This window comes from Trichoplusia ni, chromosome 15 (genome assembly GCF_003590095.1).
Source record: "Trichoplusia ni isolate ovarian cell line Hi5 chromosome 15, tn1, whole genome shotgun sequence".
In the NCBI taxonomy this organism is placed as follows: domain Eukaryota; kingdom Metazoa; phylum Arthropoda; class Insecta; order Lepidoptera; family Noctuidae; genus Trichoplusia; species Trichoplusia ni.
The window spans coordinates 6,105,456-6,131,252 of record NC_039492.1 but is presented as its reverse complement, the minus strand read 5'-3'; the positions used below and the strand labels follow the sequence as shown (position 1 = coordinate 6,131,252).

At 35.0% G+C, this 25,797-nt stretch overlaps 2 protein-coding genes across 2 annotated transcripts in view; both read right to left on the bottom strand.

Annotated features, from left to right (window-relative positions):
- Nucleotides 1-5,696, bottom strand: part of LOC113500979 (protein kinase DC2) — a 51,369-nt gene extending 45,673 nt beyond the window's left edge. Inside the window, exon 1 of the mRNA XM_026881936.1 lies at nt 5,202-5,696. Coding sequence (XP_026737737.1) covers nt 5,202-5,379 — 178 coding nt within the window. The 5' untranslated portion in view covers nt 5,380-5,696. The remainder of the gene's footprint in view (nt 1-5,201) is intronic.
- A 4,238-nt stretch (nt 5,697-9,934) lies between these two features.
- Nucleotides 9,935-25,792, bottom strand: LOC113501025. Its single transcript, XM_026882001.1, has 32 exons — nt 25,314-25,792; nt 24,646-24,855; nt 22,009-24,374; nt 21,874-21,924; nt 21,621-21,791; nt 20,915-21,088; nt 20,279-20,419; nt 20,011-20,181; nt 19,650-19,793; nt 19,316-19,495; nt 19,003-19,146; nt 18,729-18,911; nt 18,439-18,582; nt 17,958-18,155; nt 17,639-17,782; nt 17,276-17,455; nt 16,715-16,895; nt 16,112-16,221; nt 15,883-16,029; nt 15,428-15,630; nt 15,092-15,134; nt 14,775-15,009; nt 14,554-14,626; nt 14,249-14,430; nt 13,710-13,887; nt 13,305-13,508; nt 13,124-13,223; nt 12,872-13,028; nt 12,053-12,223; nt 11,395-11,558; nt 10,881-11,027; nt 9,935-10,281 (listed from the first exon to the last, which is right to left on the bottom strand). The coding sequence occupies exons 2-32, from the start codon at nt 24,827-24,829 to the stop codon at nt 10,123-10,125; spliced, it is 7,029 nt and encodes a 2,342-aa protein (XP_026737802.1). The 5' UTR covers nt 24,830-24,855; nt 25,314-25,792; the 3' UTR covers nt 9,935-10,122.
- Nucleotides 25,793-25,797: the final 5 nt, after the last annotated feature.

Genomic DNA, 25,797 nt, shown 5'->3' with positions numbered 1-25,797 from the left:
AAGATTAATTACAATAATAGCAGTGCACTTTAGAAATTTCCTATTAAAATCGAATAATGACTGTAAGTGATTAAATAATGAGTGATATGGAGTGAGTTAATTGTACTATTTATTTATCATCTAGTAACATTATAGCAGCCGGGCACGCGACACACTAACCCACATATCTGTTGTTAATCACGCGTGACACTCACAATCATTCGCGTGCGTAAACATAACTAGAAATGAATACTTTTGTCTTAACTATTCCTTTGTAATTGCCGTTTCGGTACACTGCATTTGTATTATTGTAAGTTATATTGTAATTTCGCATCCTGTTCATTCATACGATGTTTCTAAACGTTTCTGTTTACAGCTATCCTCTTTCGCGTAGTTTGTTTTATTCTACAATAGACACTGACTTTCAATAAAAGATGACACTGACTTCTAACAAGTAACTTGAGTTCTATTCTTAATCCTAGTTTCCCATTCCAGGCACCGATTTTTCGCCACAATGCGTCATCATATAATTAAACTATAACTAAATTCGTAAACGTCCATCTTTCGCATCAGTCATACTCAAAATGTTCCCTTTGCTCCATTTGCCAGTGTATTGCAGTGGCTCAAGTTGGGCAGCGTTTGTCACGACACACGACCCTCGTGATACAGTCGTTAGCGCAGTAACTAGAGCACCGAGGATAATGCACAAACTAGATCTCTGCTTCACTGTACCCGAGACACTTTTGTGCTCTGTTTCCCCTCCACAATTAACCCGGCGCACTTACAAACATATTATTTTACGCTTTGACTTGTGAGCCGACACTCAATGTACAATATTACAATTTGAACTACTCGTCTTACGGTACTGTCAGTTGTCTACGTTTCTTACAACCCAGTTGGAACAGCAGCCATATAAAACTTTTTATGCAACAGATTATTCGCAAAAAAAGACGATGAATACAGAAAGACACAATATGTTATTATTGCTTGCACTTATTAGTACTTTTAGTATCAAATGAGCTATTCGTAAACTGCACTAAAGTACTTATAGAAGACCTAGAGTAAATCAATTATCAGTACGTTTATCGTCACTTGATAAACAAAACATTAATGCAAACAATTCAGTAATTAAGATCTTTGGACTGGACGCATTATTCGCACCTCATTACGATAACTCTTGGAATTCTGCCCGCCCTTAACGAACAGCGCAATTACATGTAATAATGGATGTAAATAGATTTATTGTCGCGCTTGTTTATTGTCCAAAATGAACAAAAATGGAATTCTGAAGATGTTTGGCAACTTCAGCCGGCTTCTATAACACCCGGTAGTACGGTTGTTGTGTATCTAAAATTAAGCATGTTAAAAAAAATTGCTATGAAACTTTGCTAATTGTATTCAAGAACATTTATTTTATATGCACGTACACGATAACGTTACAGTTAATAACATAGTCAGTCGCCAACTAAAACCGCATTTGCATTTTATCAACTTTTAATGCAGAGTAGCAAACTCGTTGACTGATATGAGTGCAATATCAATCTTTAGCTAGCAGACAGAATAGTAAAAAGCTAAAAACCGGTGTTAGGATGCACTTCGGGTCTTCCAACTTTCCCTGATATGTTGTATACCTTCCATTTCTTATCGTGCATAATAGAATACCAGTTTTGTAGATAGCTGTCGTCTTAGAAATAAAGAAAGGTGTTTTTGACGTAAAACTCCGGGATGTTAACCTTCTATTGGTCACATAATGACAAAGACCCACATCGGACTTCGACCACAGGCTTACTTCCACATAGAGAATAAGATGGAATCACGATGTTTTTATTCTGTTAATCAGTAATGTCCAATAATTAAAAAGCAGATAAAGCTTTTGTAGAAGTCAACTCCGTAATATAACATTTTTACGACCTCGTCAGGTCGTAAAAAGCCTTAAAATTATTTTGTAATTACGATAACGTCTAATTACGGAGTCCAATATTAGGCTATTAATATGCAACTAGGGTAACAAGTTGGCAGTTTTAGCGTAGTATTTCATATTCCAGCTATATTATAGTGACGTAAACTGGTAAGTAATATTAGGACTTCCTGTGGTAACTTGCCGGTACGATTGACTGTAATTATTATATATCTCGTACTTAGTATAGTCAGGAACTATTTGAACTGTGTGGCGTCAAAGTGATTCAAAAGTACCTATGTGAAGCGAAATACCAGCCAGCCAGTATAACCGAAAAAAAAAACAGTTCTGTTTGTTGAATTTCTAAATTCTGATCTTCTACTTTTATTGTACTAGTATTGACATAACATATGTTCACTGTACAGACTGATGACCTATCATAACTCTTTAAATAATATGGATTATTGTATTAGCAGTAGCTTGACACCATACAGCATAGAGTAGTATTTCTTCCGAAATGCAATATTATTACTATGAGTAAAAGCAGTGATGGAATAATCCAACCACTTTTAAGGTTATTTAACACGTTACCTAATCTTAATTGAAATCGTACCTGAATAAGGCACTTATCGAGTTCCATTCATACAAGCAAACCTCTTTTGTTTCTTTTGAACTCTCTATTCAATGCCACTGCGCCTGCGCTACAATTCGCATTGATATTTGGAACTTATGTTTGCTTTATCGACTTGAACGTTGTTTATTAACTATAGTAGTTAATAGTATTTATATTGTTCTACAATCCATTATGATAGATTTACAGAGATTTAAAAAAAGCAGGATACGTTGTGCTTTATAAAGCAGATATTTGTTCTAATTCATTGTAAATATGTTACTTGTGATGAAGAAAATCACATACAAATGAAAAAGGCATTAATAGTTTCTATAAATCATGAAAACTATTCATACCATTTTTAAAAGTCATAATAATAGATACTTAAACGGTATTTATCCTAATTACGAATACTCTTCTGTTATAATTTGCATATAATGCAAATGTCGGTTTTATTACCTTTATCTAAAACATTAAATAGGAATAAAGAAATAATACATTTAAACCATACATAAATTTCGTTAACAAGACTAGTTTACAATCTAAAAGATGAGACATTTACAGTTAACTTTCACAACTTCATAAATGCAAACAAAGTGGTTCACCACCATTCTCCAGTTGTTATAATAATGAGGAAAGTCAATACGTCCGTTATCCTACTGCCCCCGCTGGGTCACGAGTGGCTGTGCCCTTGGCCCATATATCGCGAACCTAGAATCAGGTCGAGGTATACCCACCTGCATTCACATTACACTCCATCGATAATGATATCAATAACGCGTAGACACATTTTCCTTGATCTATTTATTATTCACACATAATAATTGTCGTGAATTTATAAAGCTGTATTAAAAATGCTTAGAGATTTATTTAAAAAAATATTGTGTCAATATTTAAGAAAAAGGTTTTCCGCAATGCTTAAAAAAAATAAACTTTAAAAAAGAGTTTCGTTACCATTCCATGTTTGAAAGGACTGTTATTTGATTTGCGTTGTATAGTTATAGCGTTTTGTTTATATGACAGAAAATGTAGGGGAAATTTTCATAAACTTGAGGCTCATAAACTCATATCCCATTAGGGTAATTTCCATATTTTCCGGCTACAGTCGCATACAACTTTTGTATACTTCCACGCTATCCATCACGGTCTGACAACTACGCAAAGAGCTTTCGTTATGTTCTTGAAAAAGAAACTCGTAAAGAACTCGTTTTCCTCGATATTGCCAATCGTAAATTACAACGAACATTTTTATAGTGGACAAGAAAATAGTCTTATGGCATCATTTGAAATACAACTACATGTACAGACAATAAAACAGAGGTTGATGGATTGCATTTGTTTAATACACGATTCGAAATTTGAATCGATGATCTTAAAAAAAGTAGAGTATTTCTTCGGGTTTTTCATTCCAAAATTAAAAATGAAATTATCGATTGAAAGTTAAAGGAGAAGACGAATTAGACATTAATTTAATAATTTGTGTTTCTGTTATGTGTATCTACATTGCTCTACGTCTTTACGTAAATTTTGTCAATTTATGAGACACGTGATTGAATTATTTAGACATTTTATATAAATGTCTACCTACAGTCTAGAGTCTAGACCTTCACAAATCATGCTATAAGTATATATAATACGTATATCTTATGCGAGCTTTGCACTCGTTTCCAATTTGAAATAAAAACAAACATCTTGAATAACCGTAAAAAATAATTGGATGTGTAACCATATTAAACGTATTTATGTTTAACAAATAATGTTTATCTCCGGTCCGTGATTCACAGCTGTCTGTACCACTAACTAATGTTTCAGGCTTGAGGATTTTACAAAGGAAGTAAGCGGTGGAACCAAACCAGATACCTAGATAGTAACGGGAACGCGCCGAAAGTAGTTTGTGTAAACACGAACTCTCGTAGTAAGCCTAATTACACACTAACAAAATAAGATGTTAATATAACCTATAAAATACATAAATCAGTATTTTGCGGTAGCCGACGTACGTTTAGGAAGGAAGAAAGTAATCAAAAGTTTCATCAATTAAGATTTTAATTAGTATGTAAATATTAAATTACCGGTGAAATTATTTATTACATGGCGCATTTTACAACTGCCGAAAACAGCAATAAAATGTTTAATAATACTTTACTCGGCCATAAATTATTATCAAAATATTCAGACATCTCTACTTATATCCGCGTTTCTCTCCATATCATTACGACTGTCAGACAGCCTCACAGCTATCGCGGACAGGTAACGACACACAATTAATCACGCTTGTTACTATCACGTCAAAAACTATGACGATTATAAATGTTCAATAATAAGTTGACTTACTGATCACAAACTCCCATAATTTACACGAAAAATAAAAATATATTTTCCAGCGAAACGACATATTCATATTTATCTAACTCTCGTGGGCAGACAGGCAATGATTCATATCACTTTTACTATATCGGTAGGTTTTAAATGACGATGACTATCTTGTAAAATTAGCTAAATGTGTGAATCCTTGCTAATAATAGATTCCTACTGGAGTCTTGGAAGTGGAAAGAGTGTTCATATACTTCTATAGTTTTACACTTCTAAATAAATATTACAGCTAAAATAAATTCTTTTAAAATTAAATAAGTTTGGGACAGAGTATTTTTTTTTGCGATCTAAGTAATAAAGAAAATTTATTAGTTTTAATATCATGCTGTGCATGTGACTTACCAATAGTTTTCAATATCTGTAGGTCTTCGAGTTCGTACTCCTTTTCCTCCTCGGTGTATTCAGACTCCGTGGTGGTGGACTCCTGCTCCTCCGTGGAGGAGGCCACGGACAGGGACCGCACGTCCGAGCTCAGCTCCGAGCTGCAGTCCCTCACCAGTTTCGCACTAGCCATCATCATCTTCAAAAGTTTCTCACAATCGATTTATAAAACAAAACTAAGTCTATAAGCTCCTCAGTTCATATTTTTGTTTCGCGAAAAACATAAACATTGCAATTAATTATTTTATTTGTGACTAAAATTCGTGATTTTATTATATGATGTATTAAATGAAGTGTTCAATATTTATGGTGTTTAGGAAAGTATTTATTTAATTTATGTTGTCGTGATATTACGCGCGATATCGCGAGCAGCCGGCAAGCGTTCCGTGCGCGCAGAGGATTATGTCTCACTGGCCGTCGGGCCGACCTCGCTCGCTTCACTGCCGAGCCGACCGAGACGGGACTTCAACAGCCGCGATAAAATAAACGCTGACAAACTCTTGTGTCTGCAATGTTACCGACGAAGTCCGCCACACTTGTTTATAATAAGATTTTGGTGTTTTACTTCTCAAACTATGATATCCTTTCTCTTATTGCTGTGACATTCTTGTCTATTTGTTTTTTTTCTGCTTTCCTTTCTTTACAATAAATCTCGTAAAATAAAATATTATCTTTTACCTCTTACTTACTAAATAAATTGACTTCGAATAATTTAATCGAAAAGTAAAAATATTATTAACACAGTTTGTAATAAATTTCAATTTCATTTTGGATTTTGGGTATTCTTGGATCAAATGAAAATGTAAGTTGAGTCACTTTTCAACTTTTCTTTCTTTTTCAAGATTCAGAATAAAAATCCAGGAAATTGAAAAATATCATTATGCGGTTCCGGGAATCGAACTGAAAGCCGACCTCGTTTATAAAATAAACCGTTAAAATAATGGTCTTATTGAAATAACACAAATTCGTACAAAAAATACACTTAAAAATCTAGGCGAACAATGCATGCATGTTATCTGATTATCTAGGCGGTGATAAATATAGCTAGGTGGCAAAGAATGTCTTCGTAGTTATCTGATGTCATTTGATACTGAATTTCCGCGACCAACTGATTCGCAAAGTAGTTATAGGATTAGGTTAATAAATATAATAATCTTTTTTCAGAACAAAAACATACAACGGACTTTATATAGAAACTTCCCATCCAAACTTGATCACTTTTTTTTTAGAAGACTAAATGGCAGCCTTTTCAAGTTAAGTGAAAAAAAAATCGGTTCATCCAATCCGAAGTAGGTACTAAGGAAAAAAACATTAGAAAGAAACAGACGAATTGAGAACTTATAAAGTCACTTGACAAAAATATGAAATCATGTAATGACTGAAATGAAAACCTTTTTTACTTACTACTGCACTTGTATTAATCCCCTAATCTAAGTTATTTAACAGTCTGTAAATACTCAATTCCTTACCTAAGAAGGATAATAGAAACATATCCGCGAACCAAAGAGGAAACATAATTAATTTTCTACTTAAAAACTCGTATCTACGTACATTTACTTGTTGCGAAAATGTGAGTACCTAATTAGTGAAATCATAAGTGCACCTGCGGCTATTGTTGCTACATAGTTTTAAACCAACTAAAAGACCGCTGAATTCAACATTTCTTAAGTGAAATTAATAGTTGCGACAAATTCTGATAGCCTTGTACTGTCGAAACTTTATATAGAAGACCATTTTTAATTACATCTAATTAGGCATTACACTACAGTTCTCATTACATAAATTAAATTAAAAAGCCGGCCGTTTAAGTTCGAGGTCTTAAACGTGCTTTCTGCGTGATATCTTTGTGGGGTCTCGAAAGTTCAATGAAAAAAAATATATATATCGAAAACTTTTATTTTTAAATAGATCACAATGCAACGTACGTGTGCTTACTTTGTGCTAATAAAAAATTACAGTGAACACGTATTTGCACGAGCGAATTGTGAAAGAAAGTATGAGATTAAAAAAATGAGTTATATTAAACATGACAATGCTTTATGTACAATACAATTAATATGACTTATTGGGAACATATTTGTCCAGGATATTAAAATATGGTGCATTTTACATGCATCATATTTAAGTACGACCTTAGTTTATTTACATTAATGTTATTGCCGCTTGATGTTTAAAGTATGGGATTAACTCAATAAAAATACACAAATATTTTTAAAATGTTTTATTTGCAAGAAGCGTATCACAATCAAACAAGATATACAAGAAGTTAAATAATAATATCACTGTAGAGTCGAAATATAAGTTTCTGATATTACCTAATAATAAATAAACTACAGCTACTTTAATTACAGTGTTTGTTTAGACATAATACCACGTCTTAATATACTTAAACATTATGTTTTATGGCAATCTGTATTATTACAGAACAATAAGTTTGAATACAATGTTTTATATCAGAATTATATCTGAGACAAATAGTATGAGAAAACATCATTTTATGTGACATATATCCTCATACGATTTTTGTGTTATGACTAAATATAGATGTTAGCATAATGCTAGCTTTAAGATACATTTCGTATCGAGATAGAACTGCTGACAACATGCAAAAATCGACTCACGACGACTATATTATTTTGAGCGGATTTTTTGGAAGAACATTTAGTTTAATTTAATCTTGTTTATTGCGATTCTCGATCGGTTATTGCGACACTGGTTTTATCACAAATACACAATAGCAAAGGATGTATGCGTCATTTGTTGGTTGGTTACAACTGCTACACGTCTTAACGCACGCAACGGTGGTTTAAAAACATCGTTTTGGCTTATTAACGTGTCATACACAAGAACCAAACATTATTAGAAAAGTTCTCTAACTTTTAAAGTTCTAGAGATTTTGAAGTTCAATTTTTGCGTTACTGCCTAAATATGATACCAAAAATATACATATTTATGTGTTTTCCACATAACAAAAAGATTCTTATAAAAATAATTATAAGCTAAAATTTACAAAAAATATAATACATACGAATTGCGACTATATGGAGTACCTACATATTAGAAGAATGAAAACCTAGATAAAATGTAAAACAACGTTATCGAGACTGTAATCGAATTCATTAAAAAAAGTAACAAATAACAACTTATTAAAATGTGTGTTAATAATTCTTAAATAAAATATACATATACTCTATACAATGCAGTCAACAAATAAAACTTACACATTTACATTTTATTAAATCATAGGTACACGCTTGCAACCTCCTTGGTTAAGGCTAAAGACTTCCTTTTATTGTGTATTTTTACCCTGAACCTTACTCCGCTTATTATAGAATACACTTTGGATTAATCCTATCGATTTGATTGCCCAAAATGCCCACTGGGAAAAGCGGTAGGTTTTCTTAATCTAACCCTAAAACCCTAAAATCATTCTAGATTTCAATCTAGCTCAGTATTTTGTCGTACCCCACTCATGCTTTGCCAAACAACTACACCGTATCGGTACATGTGTGAAAATCCCGAGTACATGAAACTATACTATCGGAGACAATGATGAATTCGTGACAGTTACGTTATCTAATAAAGTTGTTTTTCTTATACAATTCTATATCATTTCGCTTACGATGGTAAGACAAAGACGATATTTACATGCAAGTCTCCCTTCTTGGATTATTGTCAGGCAAGACAATCGCTTTTATACTGTTGACGTCAATCTAAGTTAGTCATAATGTTCAGTTACATAATCCTCGACGCCTAAATATATAGAGGATGAATAACAGTGCAGCACATGGTTATCATGATACGTGTTTTTTTTTTAAAATCAAATCTAGCCTCCTGTAAATACTGTTTTAAATGTTTGTTTCCATTGTCCATTGTTTTTTTGTAAAAAGATTTGAACATGTTTTTTCATTAAATAAATCTATGTTTTGTTAATTGTTAAAAACTAGCGAACCGTAAATTGTATTTGTAACAAAATAAACAGAGGTTAGACAGTAAATTAAGAATAAATTTATTTAAAATGAATAAAATAATGTGTTTTTTGCAGAATGCCGCAGAATGCCTTTGGATTTTATTAAACAAATCACATGTTATGCAACTTGAACATAAGCTAACTATATGAAGTTGTTATTTATAGTCTATCGATTAAAATGTTGTTATTAATTAAAATATGACAGATTAAGGAATACACATTACTATTAGTTCTAAAATGATGAAATTATTTGAAGAACAGTTAATTCATAGGGCATTTGCGTGTTGCAAGTGCAAGTTTTACTGGCAACATTTAAGTATTGCCAGTATAAAGAAAGTCTGTTAAATAAGTCTTAAAAATGGAAAGATATTATATACACAAGAAATATATACTTCTAACGACAAACTATAAATTTTAATTGTAAATGTACTAATAATGAATCTTTGGTTCTCTGACTTGCTTTTGAAAAGTGTTTCAATAATTCATCAACAGGTGCCACATCCATAAAAAAAGCCTCAGCTTTTATATAGCTTGTTTTATTATTTTTCAAAAGCAACCTTTATAGTTAAAAGCTTATAAAATCTTACCGTACAACTGTAAACTTGGATCCAGAACGGAATATTACAAACCTGCTTCGCCTTCTTTCGTTTTGCAACACAACCGCTTATAACTTAGTTCCAATAAAATATAAAATAATATATTTAAAATACGCCTTAAAATTAACCTTATCTAAGTAAGTCTACACCTCTATATTGTGATATTCTTTGTAAATGTTTATCATATAATTCGACACAAATAACTGGTAAACGGATCACACGCCGCCGATGACATAACAAACAGACGACTTTCACCTTTGCCACGAACTTTATCCATAATTCGCATTCTGCGAGCTCTATTTTCTTGCATCCTTTACTAGGTGGTGGTAATAAATATGAATCCGGCATGCAGTGCGACGGCTAGCTTGTCATGATACTGCTGCGTAGGACAGAATTTCATGGAAGTGACGTCAGAGAGCGGGAAACGTTCGGGATATGTATCTCGAGGCATCGCTGTTAGCTTCTGCTGTGTCGCCTGGTGTATAATATGACAATGTTATTTTACTTTCTGGGGACACTATGATATCAAGCTGACTTTGTCATGTGGCTGAATGTGATAAAGACAGCGTAATTTCATAATGTCTAAATACGGGTATGTGTACTAGCTTTGCAAAAAGTTTGTGTTGAATTTTACCCTTGTCACGTCAGCGAGATCTTTTAGCGCGATCAAAGAAAAATGTTAATGCATTGGTAGAAGGCAGTAGATAAAATTCATTTAGATCAATTCCAGTTTTGTAGCTGTTTACAATTTTTTTAGGCATTCATTTACGTCAACTACATTGTTTGGCTAAAACCCAAATGGAATATTTAATAACACACACGCTATAAAAACTCACTTTTGTTTGTATAAGTGCCTATCGAAAACGTTCATCAAATTCTGTGGATTTAAATCTCGTGAATGCGACACAGTCCATTATCTAGGTATTTCTAGACTGTAACAAGAACTGTTCTTATTTTCTTCCTCAAAATATTTTAAGAAAGAAATCATCAAAAATATTTGCTTTTCCATAGATAGATTTGTACTACAGGTTTTATAAGATGTGTATGAAAACAAGGTATTGAGTATTGACTTACCCTATCCTTAGTTGCAATGGGCTTGAACTCGATCCCGTATTTTTTGACGACTTCATTATACGTGATGGGTTCCACGGTCATGCCAAGTTCATCGTTCTGTCGCTTCCTCTTGCTACCGAGCGGGATCATTTGAATCGTACCAATAACCTAATGTGCAAATATATAATTAATACACTGACTATGAAGGTAGAACTGTAGGTACCTTAGGTTTCTTATGACATAACTTGTGTTTTATTATATAAAACAATTCGTTTGATTTATATTGAATATTGAACAAATGCAATATTCTATTGCATTTGTTCAATCTCAGTACCTACTCTCAGATTATTGATTTTCTCCCTGTTTTTTATGCTTTATATATTTGTTTCTATTGTCAAAAATACTGTAATAGTTCGAATCAACTATGCAATTTAAGGACATCGTTTAATTTTATTATTACCCTCCAAAATAAAACAATTTCCTTTAGACTCAGAAAGTGTAAAAGTCAATAATAGTATAGTGTGTGTGGCCTCACCAGCTTGTGCAGCTCCGTATAGCATGGATGCAGGCGCAGCAGTCGCAGCAGCGGCAGCGCGGCGGCGGCCACGCGCCCGCACCACGCGCAGCCCGCCGCGCAGCGCACGCCGCCCAGCCGCCGCCCGTTACCGTACCACTCCAGCTCGTTGATGGACTGGTTCACTGGACATACAGAACAATATGTTAAGGCTTTCTAATAAATGCGGACAACATCACATACATTGTTCTGAACCCAAAGTAATTTGCTAAAGCACTTGTGCTATGGAATTCAAATACAACGAAGGTACCACAAACAACCAGAACCGAGACAATGTACAAATGTGACTTTTAACATTGACCGGATCGGGAATCGAACCCTAAAGCCTAAGCCACTTAACCACGGAGGTCTTCAAACCACCAATATATATGAAATGATGAGGTACAGCCTACTCAAGTCTGAGTAACGGTACTGAAAGTGGTACTGTAAGTTATTTGGGTGCAGAATCAAACGTATTTGACACGTAATTTAATGCCAATAATAATTTTCTTGATGTCACCATGCAAAAAAATTGTTATTATCAGATTGCTTTTTTTTTGTATGTGTTGAAATATTGTATTTTCGTGACATCAGTTCAAGAGATGTCGTGTTCAGTTAGTTAAGTAGTGTGTATAGGTACCGAGACAGTCGTCCCCGGCCAGCAGCGCGGCGGGCCAGTGCGGCGGGAACAGCAGGCGCGAGGCGGCCACGTGCGACTGCAGCGCGCCCGCGCCCGCGCCGCCCGCGCCGCCGCCGCACACCACGCCGCCGCCCGCCGCGCTTGCGCCCGAGCGCGGGAACACGTCCACGTCTGACAAACACGCACGGTTAGCTACAGGTAACTAAATATTAAAGGTTAACCGTTGAGAACAAATTTCGAGTACCAAGTACCGACGGCAACAGTCCTATTTTATTAGCTCACAAAGAGGTTACTACTTGCACTGTTCAAACGTCTGTTTTAAGAACATAACATACCAAGAATATAAAATCTGTAACGTTGCGATCAAAAGATTCGCCCAATTGTTTGTCCTGGCAAAAGATTAATGTACATGTGCAATTGTAATTGTTGTGAGGAGAAGACTATCTTATGTGTATAAATATAAAATAATATAAAACGCTTAAATCCTCTTATACAAGACAATGCCCCTTCTAAAGTGGAGCACGTATACGTCAATGAATAAAGAAAATCTGTCTGACACAGCAGACAATTTTACGATCCACAATTTGAAGACGCGACCAATTTTCTTGGCTTCCGTTTACGGAAACTCCTCAATTGTGATCAAAACATACTATTCTTAATTCGTAAAAATATGTTACGCGTAAAACGATAAACCTTGATTACTTCACCGGTCGTAAACGCCACAATAAGACTTGGCTTGCAGCTATTACTTAAGGTATAAAATTCGTCGACATAAAACTAATTTTGCACCGGGCATTGATTGTTGCCAAAAACACTTACCTTCTATACAGGAGTTTTGTACGCGTTCGTCGTGGTACGGGTAGAACACGGTGATGTTGCCTTCTATTGTCTTTAGTAATGGAGAGTCACCGTTCAAGTCATAAAACGCTGTGCAACCGTCCGAGTAACCGACAACCACGTGCGAATGACCTTTTTGCTAAAAAACATAATTGGTTTGTTAAATACGTCAGTAGCATATTCATGTAGCAAACATTAAATTTTAGCATGAGCTTGTAATGTTGATACACTTACTGCAGACCATTTGATAGAAGTGGCTTGAAAATCTTTTCGATCCCGGCTCATTGTCAATCTCAGTTCCACAACCGGCTTTATTTTATAGAACAGCTTGTCGCTGAAAAAACACATCAACTGATATAGTTTTATGTTATATAATACACAAGATCGTATTCTTAGTAACTGCTGCAATACTAACTTTTCAGTGATTGTTGAAGGATATGGCACGCAGAATATATACGCATTGCCGTTGGAGCAGGCCGCAGCAAACATCCCGAGTCTTTGCACTTGATTTTCTTTAGGAACGAAATCGACCAAATCCCTAGCCCCAGAAGGGCACCAATCCATGGCCCAAAAAGTTCCGTAATCATGTGCTAATCCAAGCACAAATTTTGGCGTATACCTGAAATTTTACATCTTATTAAATTGTTGTACAAAATGTACTGGAAGGTACCACAAGTTAACTGCTTGACTCTTTAGGTAGTAGGTGCACTTTTGAAATTGATTTTCCCTCGATTTGACCTCTAAACGTAAATAAAAAAATATGACGTCAATTATTTTTTAGAGCCTCTTGCCAACAAATATCTCTAGCTACAGGACTCACTGTGTAAAGTCCCCGCAGTCCCATATCTGCACGAGTCCGCGCGAGGTGTGGCTGGAGTCCCAGGCGTAGCGCGGCACGTCGCTGTGGCGGTGGCTCACCAGCGACAGGAACTGCGCGCGCCCGCCCGGCACCCACGACATGCACTGGATACACGCGCCCACGAACAGGGTTAGCGTGTCTGCGAATTTGTAACGGAATTTAGATTTCTTTAAGATGCAATAAAGATTGGAAAACGTATAATCCAAAATACACCAAATAGACTAAACAGAGGCAAAAGTAGGAAAAATCATCAAAAAAGTAATCTTAAAGATAAATAAGAATTGCTGTTCGTTAATTTCGCTAAAAGTCGAGAACGACTGAAACGGTTTGGATTTTTAGTCTTGAAATATTTGAGAAAGCTCAGGGAAGGTTTCAACGGTGATTTGCAAATAAGAAATTCCATTTTTCTCAGCATTGTTATCATCGAGTTTTGGGCGGTACGTAGTTCGACAGGAAAGCTAGTTGATTGCAAACTTAAAAGAAAAAAAGGGTTGCTGTACCTTTATCTCTTTCAGATCCAAATCTCTTTAACGTCTTCCAACTTTGGCTTTCACTATTCCTCACATTACATGACTCTTCGACGGGAGGCATATATTTCACTATTTCGTTTTCAGGCACAGCTTCATATTCGCAACTATGCCACTGGGGAAACAGATCCTCATCTGTTAAATAGTTAGCAGCACTGAAAAAAAAACAAAAGAAAATCTAAGTAGAATGAAAACTCATTTTATTGAATAGGATCATTACTCATTTCCGATTAGAAACTGTTTACCATCGACTGAGAAGAAATTAAAGAACCACTTACTATTCTTCTGCGCATCGTTTCATATAAGCGTTGGGGTTTCGAACTTGATATGGTAGACGCACAACTTTGGATGCTAAAAATAAAAACATACATCTTGAGTAAAACTGGTAGAGATTTAAGATGTTCAACATTTAATATTGTAATCTAATCATAAACGCAAATCGGGTAGTTCCTTGGCCCATTGAATTAAATGTATCATGATTAATAAAAATAATACTCACGAGTAGTATCTGAATATCGTTTCTTTTTGATTTCCTCTTCATACGCCTCTCTTTCCTCCTCAGATATATTAGAATCGACGTCACTTTCATCAGACTCCTCCCAAGAACTACTGTCCATTTTGACAGATTCATCAGAGTCACTAACTTCACCCCATTGTTGATCGACACATACATGTTTTAAGAGCTCGCCTTCAACTTCAGTATTAAATCCACATTTTGAGCAATGGTTTCCACCCTACGAATGAAAAGAGGTTAATGCTATCCTGTAAATCTTGTAGGATAGGAAATTAATCAACGAAAAGTTGGTATTCCCTTACCTCTTGCAGGGCGTCCTTATACTTTTCTATGACCGTCTTTGCCCTAGGTAATGAAAAAAATAAGGTTATTATATTTATTAATATGAAGTATATGCACATCTGCTTACTAGCTTTTTCCGTGGTCCGCCACAACACACATCCAAATCCGAAATTTTAAGTTAATCCTTGTGTTGTGGGTTTCACTAACATTAATGACATGCACAGTATCCCCAGACATGTGTATAGATTATCATTTCAAAATTACGGGTGGGATATTTTTACGTTTGTGCTCTCTAAAATATATATAAGTCAAGATTCCTCCTAAAGGAGGATTGATTTCAAAAATTTCCAACTTACTTTTCTGCAGCCTTCCTGCGACCAAACACAACTTCAACAGGTTTGTCTTCATCTTGTCGTTTTAGTTCTCTCTCTTTAGCGAGGAGCAACTTTCGCTCCGCAGAGTATTCTGCCTCCCTATGCACAGTCATGTGCTGACTTTTGTAGATTCGCAAGTATTTGTTATTGCATATTTCACATGTGGCTTTGTACTGCTCTGTTTCCTAGAAAGCAAAGTAAATTTAAATACCCAAAACAATAAAAGCCGGTAATCTTAATCGGTTAACACGTTTAGGGGCTATGGTGTCGCAGACAGACAAACATCAACGATCAATCTTATAGCACTTCTTTGAGTCCGGGCTTGATAATAATTCAAGTTTAGAACTAACGAGATTTATTGATACCTTCTCTTGACGGGAAGTAAATTATAGTTATGTTAATTTTTTGTTGACAAAAGCTATTAAATTATGACATACCTCTTCAGTTTTACCGCATGTTAATATATGTGCGTAGAATCCTACACACGACACTCTGCTAACACCACAATTTTTACAAACTAATTTGTTGAATCTGCGTAAATACTCCTTGATGTAACCCTCAACTAAGTATGGGCTATTCAAGTCCTGTAGAACAAACCCCATATTAATATCTCGTAATCGTATATTGTAAGTTTGTTATGTAAGTTGTACCTAGTTCTATACTCACAATAGGAAGGTCGCCAACAACCCAAGCAACGTTATAATGTTGCTTCATAGCGTGGTCCCGCCAATCCTTGGGTACAACCTTTGCGGCGCATAGAGCACATTCCAGTTCGTCTGAAAAATAGCGTTGTTTATTAAATAATGAAAAGAATATTATTTGCTTTGAGTTCGATTGTCTGTGTTTAAGCATATGAGTAAAAGAAGCGTTGGTGAGTCTTTAGAATGAAGCAGGGAAAAGACTCAATTTATATTTAAAAAAAATCCTTTATTTTATTTTTCCGTTCGGCTTACAAAAACCAATGTTTTACAAGGAGCGACTGCCCGTCTGACGTTCTTAACATAGTTACCTGGGCAACACGATACCCTTTAGTCCAACTGGTCAGAGTTTCTAGCTTGTGAATACACGACAGTCAAAGGTGCGTAAATAATAGCCGGGATCGACAATTTAACGTGCCTTCCGAAACACGGAATTCCTATATCAAGAATCAAAATATCTTTACAATTTGAAATAAAATTACTTTTATGGACTTTACCGCGGCTTAATTTTATATTTTAGTTCCTGACGTTTCGACACCTTTGCAGGTATCTTTACAATTTATTTACTCACCTTTACTCATCAAAGCAGTAGGCAGTTCCGAAGAGTTCACACTGCCTTCACAAGACTCTACGTGCTGCAGATACGTCTTGACGTACTTCCGCCTGACACCGCACTTTAGACACTTCAGACCTCCCGTCATTTTGGAGACATCGTACAAGTGACGCTGTACCATTTCAGGATCATTTGCATCCTGAAACGACCGCAAGTCAAAATTTTATGTTGTCGTTTGAAGAGGAATGAGCAGATCATTTCAATGATAAAGATATCATCATCATCCTAGTCTTTTCCCGATTATATTGCGATCTGTTTCCAGTCTAACCGGATGCAACACGAGCGTCTGCCTATCAGACCTCCCACGACAACACGACACCCCTTAGTTAAACTGGTTTTCAGACTTTCGAGCTTCTGACTACCCGTGACGATTGTCAAAGATTTGGTAAAACAGCCAGGGCTCCAATTTAACGTCCCTTCCGAAACACGGAGGAACTCGTTTTAATGTTCATTCATTTTTGTTTTGAAAGAGTTCCTTGTGTGGTACAAAATAGATTTTCAAATATCAGGCATACTTACAATGGGCGGTTCTCCCTCTATCCAGGCTATGTACTGATGCGCTTTGTGCATGTGATTCAACCAGTCCGTGCCTTCAACTGTGGCCTCGCAAACTCCACATACAACCGGCTCGGATTTTATAACCTTCTTATTCACTGCAGTGGCCGCAGAGCAGTTTGATGTAGAGTCTTCGGGGACCACCTGAATAAATAGAAGAAAATATTTACTCAATTACTGAAAGGCTCATATGGCGTCGATGCGAATGGCGATTTTTTTTTCCTTCGGGTAAATTCATTTATAATACTGGGCACATACTTTTCTTTAGTACCGTAATGGCGCAATCACTCACGCGTGACAATCACAAAACACAAAAATTGTACTTACCGACACTCCAGTGCATTCCTTTACGTGCGACAGGTATGTTTTTGAGTATTTTATATTTTTACCGCAAATGTAGCATATCAGCCCTCCAATTTGTTTGGAAACGTTGAGCAGATAACTTCGCAACATTGTTACGTCTTCTAGGTCCTGAAACGATTTAGACCAAAAAAATATAAATGTGACGAAAGGGAAGACAAATCATCGATTTATAATAAAACATACCATCGGATAAATTCGATGGTATATGTAGTTCAGAATTTATATCTTTTATTTTATTCACTAAGATGTACCCCCAAATACTCTGCCAGTATTAAAAACTTACCAAAGGGGTACCTTCAGCCGGCCATGCCAAATAGTTATGCCTCTGTCCGATGTGTAACACCCATTGCGAGATAGGAACTGTCTCGTTGCACACCCCACACTCCATATTCTTCTTCTCATTCGTTTCTATAGGTACTTCGAAATAACGATTATTCGAGTTATCTACACTGATGTTGTTTGTTGAAACATCGCTCACAGGCTGAAAAGTAAGAATACAAATAGCATACTAGTTGTCCCAACAAACGTTGCTTTGCCATAGTGCAGAAAAACATGGTCTCGGTTCTCAGACCTAGCGAATATGTGCACAAAATTTCATAAAAATCGGTCGAGCCGTTTCGGAGTTATTCAATTTCGTGTATCAGAATATTATGTATCAGTTACTGCAAAATCATCATTTTTAATCTAGTAAGCAACAGCAGCTTAGTTGACGGAGGTTCAAGACAATTGCATAATATGTTATAAGTTTGTTAAATGATACATACCACACTACCATCACAAGTTGTAACATGCGACAGATACAATTTAACTCGCCGGCGTTGTAAACCACATTTATGACAAATCAATCCGTCACTAGATCTAATGTATTGCTGCAGATGATTCCAAATTGCTTCTTCATTATCTACATCCTGTAAAAGAATAAGTAAATAGATATTACTGAGTGAATTAAAACAATACGGTTTTAGTTTCGGAAGAAAGGAGCTACTTTGAAAGAGAAACGCAAGACTTATTTAAAAGGTCGGTGATGGTTCATTAAATAAATAAATATTCTTACCAAAGGAGGCTCTCCAACTTTCCACGCCAAATAGTTATGATTTTTGCATATATGGTCGACCCAGTCCGAGGCGGGCATAGTCTTATGGCATACACCGCATTCCACATCTTTATCTTTGTTCAACTCTGAAGACCCCACATTGCTTGCATTAAACTCACTGGCATAGGAGTCTTCCAAGGAAACCTGGACAAAATCGTATTCACCGATATAATTAACATAAAAGCCTCATAGTTAATACTCGTATGATGTATGATGATCAGAAACGCATGCTTACCCCAGTACCGTCACACGTCTCAATATGAGTCAAATATAATTTAACGCGTTTGCGACTCAAGCCACATTTGTGACATATTAAGCATCCATAATCTCTGATAATTTGCAACAAATGTTTCCATACAGCTTCCTCGTCCTCCAAGTCCTGAAAAAACACAACCACAACCATTAAGACAAGAGACAATTTTATGATCGATAACGTCAAAGAGTGGCTTTAATAAGCCTTGAGACTTTTCGACGATCATAGGGCCAAAGAGGCGACATCGACAAACTTTCATGACGAAAGTTCAGTCTAACACTTCGAGAGTACATACCACCGGTGTATCTCCTTCCTGCCAAGCCAAATAATTGTGTTCCTTGGCTATGTGTTCCATCCATTTTAGAGTTGGCATATCCTGCTTACAAACTCCACATTGCACTGTCTTAGATTCTACTATTTCAATTTCAATACTGCTTGTGTTCGGGTCAACGCTCATAGAATCATCCACGCTCATCTGAAAATAAAAATTAGGATTCGTGTTTGATGGCTATTGAGCAGCGACCTAAGTTTTTTCAGGCTCATTTTAGCATTTAAAAACACATATAACGTTTATAGCCTCTTGGTTTTCAAGAGGTTATAAACTAATTTGACTACTAAAGACATCTCACCCGAGTGCCATCACACGATTTGATATGCGACAAGTACATCTTGACACGTCTACGTTGCAGTCCACACTTGTAACAAATCAAATTCACGTTTCCTCTGACGATATTTAGTAAGTGCTGAGAAACGAGAGCTTCATCTTCTACATCCTGTAAAAAACACGGTATACAAATAACGGTACGGTACACAAAAAAAAAAGGATTTAACCTAAGTGTTAATCCGAGGTGTCAGCTACATTTATATGTAATACTTCAATTTACGCAGTTAGTTTAAAGACGGGTTCTAACTTCTACACTATACTATTATCTCAACGGATTTTTGTTAAGTTATTAGTTTAGATTTTTAATGCATTATCTTAATTCTCACCCAGGGTTCATCTTGTCCGTCTTTCCATGACAAGTAATTATGTTCCTTTCCTATATGTTCAAGCCAATTCTCTTCCGGAACACTTTGCTGACACACGCCGCATGTGACCTCTTCAAACACCTCTAATCTCTGTCTGCGAGTACCTTTGTCTTTTGAGTTAGTGCTTGCAGCCTGCAGAAAATATTTAGAAAAAAATAAGTTTAAGAAAATTAGGTAGAATACATAGTTAATAATATTTTTATTAAGTTTTCATAATTTCTGTAATTACCTTTTCTTCAATACAGCTTTTGACATGTATAATAAATGATTTCAATTTCTTTTTCTCCGTCGCGCATATAGGACACTCCAAAAAACCACGTTTTTTCAACTGTTTACTCAATTTGTTCAATAACTCTGGATTGTCCAAGTCCTGTAACATGTACAAGTGCGCAATCAGATTATTATATTTTAATAATTAATACTAACTGGCGCGAAGCCACAACACTAAAAATTGATGGAATAACCATATACGGAGAGAAAAAAAATCGATTTGCCTACAAGGGCAAAAAATCGTGGGCATGATTTTTTAATGATTGACCCGGGTTAATTGCGGCAGGACTCTCGTTGGTCCAAACCAAGTCGAGCTATCCCGATGAATATGCGTGACAAAACCGATTATTGAAAAATATATATTATATATATGTGGACAAATTTTGGTGAGAACTGAATTAAGTTTAGTTTAAATGGCAATTATCAGTTGATATTGTTAATGCCATTTTCGCCTTCATTGAGGACTTATTGCAATGAGATTCGGGTCTTGCATGGATTATCGTAGTATTATTTTTAAAAGGGTTTTCGTATTTTTATTTAAAGTAAAATGATCAGTAAATTTCTGCTGAAATTATACAATGAAAAAATCACTTACAATAGATTGACCAGCTTTCCACGCTATGTGTTGGTGCTGAGTAGCAACATGGTGCCCCCATTCCTCTTCGCTAAAGAGATTATTGCATAAGGCACATTTAATATTTTTTTTGTGAGAAGGCTCACTGCTCATCCGTCGCGTCAAAGATGACGATTTATCTGACAAACGCCGTTTCTGAAACATGAACAGGTAAACCATTTATTCATACAAGTTACAAGATGAAAGATATTTGACGCTTTTTTATTTGAAAGTCTTTGAACACCCCTCTTCTAAACCAAGGCTTCTTGCCTTCCAAAAACTTCTTCATCTTTTGTGATTTCTGGCCACGTGGTCCCTGCATATCTGACTTAATCGTCACACCAAAATCGCCACAGACGACATCGGCGAGGATTATCCTATGACAATTTTATTCTAGGCACAAGAAAATAAAAGGATGGACTGATATATTTTTTATACTTCCCCGAAAACTACCGAATGGATTTCGAAAATTAATGGGACTGCTTAGGTTATTACACAAAAGGTATCTTATATTCCGGTGGGTTGAAGCCATTAGCTTTTCAAAACAGGTGCGGAGGGCTTCGGCAAATACAGGGGCCCGGGTCGTTTTTAGTCGACAGGAGTCCGACATCTCCCACGTGGGTACAAGTTTCAAGTCAATAGCTTTTAACGCCGGAAAAAAGGGACTATCTAGTAAGTTTGAAATTACCTGGGCCTTATTTTCTTTCACTTTGGTTGACTCTTGACTAACTTGTTTTTCTTTCTCCTTTGACTTCTCTGAGTTATTTTTAGTTTCTTTATTCTGACTTTCATTGGAAGCATTTTCTTTAGCTTTAGATGAATTCTTTTCTTTTTTATTATCCTTGGCAATTTTGAGAACCTGGAAATAAACATGCATCTAAATTAGATAATGTTTTAACGCACTTACTGGAAATGGCCAAATAACTAAAATGTTTACAAACCTTTAAACTAACATCTTCTGAATCCGAGTCCTTACTTTCTGAAGTAGTCTGCTGTAATTTAATAAAAAATAACACATAATGACTTCATTCCTCTAAAGTTTGTTTTTTAACACAGCATAATATTATAATACTTACTAATGTTTCAGATGACTTTCGATCACCACCCTTTTTCTTATATTCTTTTTTGTTATCGCTAATTACAGCTGAGCTGTTATTAGCATTTAAGCTCTTAGCATCTTTTATATTTGCAGTACTTTTAGGCGTATTAATTATCGCCGCATCAACTTCATCAAGTGTTTCAGTTGTAGCACTACTATTTTTACCTTTAATATAATCAACATTATCAGAGGCTCCACTTGATTTAACGCCACAGGAAAAGTCCTGTCTATCTCCGGCAGTGTTAAGATCTATATCATCTAGGCCGAAATCTTCACTATCAAAGACATTCCAACAAAAATTCTGAGTTTCTACAATTTCTTCAGTCTTTTGTTCTTCTATTATTTCAACTTCAACATTATTATTTACAAGTACCTCATCACTGTATATGGAAAATATTAAATCTAAATTAGAATTTGTAGTAATATTTGCAAAATGCACATGCTCACAGTCATCACCATGGTCACAGTAAGACATGCGACCAAAATCATGGCATATACAAAATTCTTGTGTAATACAAGGTTTAGAAATGTCTACAATATTCAGTTCTTGATCTGATGCCTGAACAACGACACATTTTTCAATGTTTCTCAAAGCTTTAGTATTTTTAATCAATGGTTTTTGTTTGTTACTCCTAGCATAGGTCTTAATGGTTTTAGACTCATCGCGGGCTCCCTTTGAAACACTTTTTCCACCAGGTTTTTCAACACCTTGAATACATAATTTAGATTTGATCATATTGGTATTAGATTGTATAGTCTCCTTTATAGTCGTATCATTAGCTAATTGAGTTTTCGCTTTTTTTTTGTCAGTGTAAATATGAGAAAGCTTTCTTAAGTATGCTGCTATCTCCTTAACTTTATCGGCTTGAGTAATTATGGTTGGGTTTCCATCACTTATACTGACTGAGTTTTCGTTTGGTAGTGGTTTTTCTATTACGTCTTTAATGGGCAAATTATTATGTTCATCCGAACTACTTTTACTCTTATTTCGATCACTATCAACACCACTTTTAGACTTATTCTTACTTTTGGCATTTTTGATTTTATGTTTTTTGGAATTTTGATTCCTATTATTTTGTGACTCTAAATTACATTTCCCTTCAGCCTTTTCAATGGATTCCTTCATGGAACTACTTTGACTTTTATCACTAATTTTATCATGGTTAGCTATTTCTGTATTATTCGGTGATTTGTTGTTATTTGATTCAGGATCACTTTTTGGAACTTGTATTGATTCACTCTCGTTATGTTTCTCCTCACTAACTTCTAATTGGCCTTTGCTTTCTATTAAAGTGTTATCACCATTAATTAGGTTTTCAGAATGGCATGTTTCAGGATTAACTTCTACTTCTCTTGGGGAATGTTGAAGAACTTGTGTTTGATCACCTTCCATACATATATCCATATTATCCAATGTATTACCTTTGAACACATTTATTGTATGATCGAGTTGTTTTGTTGCTTCTAAAGGCGCCATATCATATTCCTTTTCTATATGTAAATTATTATTATTTTGATTTGTTTCCCTGTCTATTTTATTTGGTTCTCTGCTTTCATGTTCAGTATTATCTTCAGTTAAAACTAGATGTATTTCAGTTGTATCATGTGGCATTAATATTTTATTTTTATTAACTTTTTGAGTAGCTACTACAGTATTAACTGGTACTGGAGAAAGGTCCTGCGAAGACTGTAATTGTATATCTTCGGGTTTTGATATTGTAATGGACTCGTCTGATATAATATTTATTTTAGTGTTACTTTTTTTAATTATATCAGAAATTTCATTTTTGTCAAAAATATGCAGTTGGACATTTGGATCATCTGTAGATATAACATTATTATTACTGCTAGCTGCAAATAAATCAACGACATTGCTTTCGTCACCAATTATAATTTGTGATGGTATGCTATTTTCAATTTGCATGTCATCGTCATTAAAAGTTTCAGCATCTTCATATGTACAACCATTTGAAACTGGTGGAAAAACCTCATTTACAGTAAAGTCACCTGTTAACTTAATTTGATCTTGAATTAAACTAACATTTTCCATGTTATTTACTGCAGGGAGGGCATTGCCAATTTCAGTGCTATCAACAGGTTCAAGAACATTATGAGTATCTACTAATTCTGTTTCAACAGCCTCTGAACTGCGTACATTGTTATTACAAACTAATTGTATTTCTCCTGATATTGCATTTGACACAGTCGGAACAAAAGTTGGACTCAAGAAAACAGACTTTTTCATTAAGTTAGCTGTTTCCAAAATAGAAGACTCAGAGGTATCCCTGCTATTACATGAAGTAGTAATTTTATTGATGTTTTCATAGTTAACAACATCAGAATCTAGAAAAAAAAAATAACCATAATAATACATAAATTTAATTTTCAAAATATTTTTTAATTTAACATAGTAATGGCTTTTTATTTTTGGGAAACTGCTAAAGTGTATAAAAATGCTGCAAAATGTATAAAATCTCATAACACACCTTTTTTGTATTGTGAAAAAAAATATTTACACTATATTCCCGAACGGGATAATTTGGTCAAATTGTCATAATTTAATGAAAATAGTCTTTCTAGCTGACACTAAGTTTTTCATAATAAAAGTACTTACTTGGTACAATTTTAGGTGGTGTAGGGATGGTTTCCGGGTTCACAGTAACATTACCTAGGCCAATACTAATGCCAAGCTGTTTCAATATATCTGGAGGTAACACAAACACCTCTGGCTTTGCACTGGGTTTAGAAGATTTCATCTTTTTTGGATGTTTACACTTTTTCACACTTTTTGTACTCATTTTGATTTTTTACATAGTCATGTACCCTGAAAATAAAACACTACATAAAAAATAAAGTGAATACATTTTACGCATTTTACATAATCAGACCTAATAATTTGATCTACATTCACGAAAAAAATTGTTTCAAATATGTATAATGGATCCAGAGAAGTATATAATAATATATTTAAAATTACTTGGGAGCATAAAAATTTCCTAAAATTATATAAATAGTACGATTTCTTATTTATTATATATGTTGTATTAAATCAAAAAATACAAAATAAAAAGATGCACAAAAACGAAAATTTCTCGCCAGAACCGAACTGCAGTCATCAAAATCGATGACCACACGTGTTCGGTCTTAGCTAAGGGAACCGTTTTGCACACTGTTGTAAATTGTGATGCCTTATAATAATCGTATAAAAAGTTAGAAAAAAAATATATATTCTCAATTAATCGTATTAAATAACAATCTTAAAAGGTTTAAGAAAAAACTCACAAATCTTTGACACTCCCGCACGCTTAACAGGCTACATGTCCGTGTTTTTTTTTACACAAAACGAAGAAGCATTTTAAAACAATAAAAAAATACACAAACAGCAGGCCAAACCTAAATTAACCAGTTAGCACAAAGCCTTGCTTAATTGTAATCACCTATTGCACCAGAAAATACGATACACAAGTAATTCACATGAAAATTGTTTAGGAGGTTATGATCACTCGACTGAAGTAGACCATGCACAAAGTTAGGTTGTGCTAAACTTTGTGGAAATTATCGGCTTAGGTGTTAGACATAAGGTTCAATTTTAAGACTAAATCGATAACGTAACTGCAAAAGAAAATGTTGCCGGGGTAATTGTTTACTTGTCTGCACTTATAGATGGCGCCATCGTAGAAGGTTCCAAGATACAGGTAATGAATAGTTTTACTCAATTCCCATATTTTGATTTTTCCACAAGCAGTTATTTAACTGTTTTAAATTA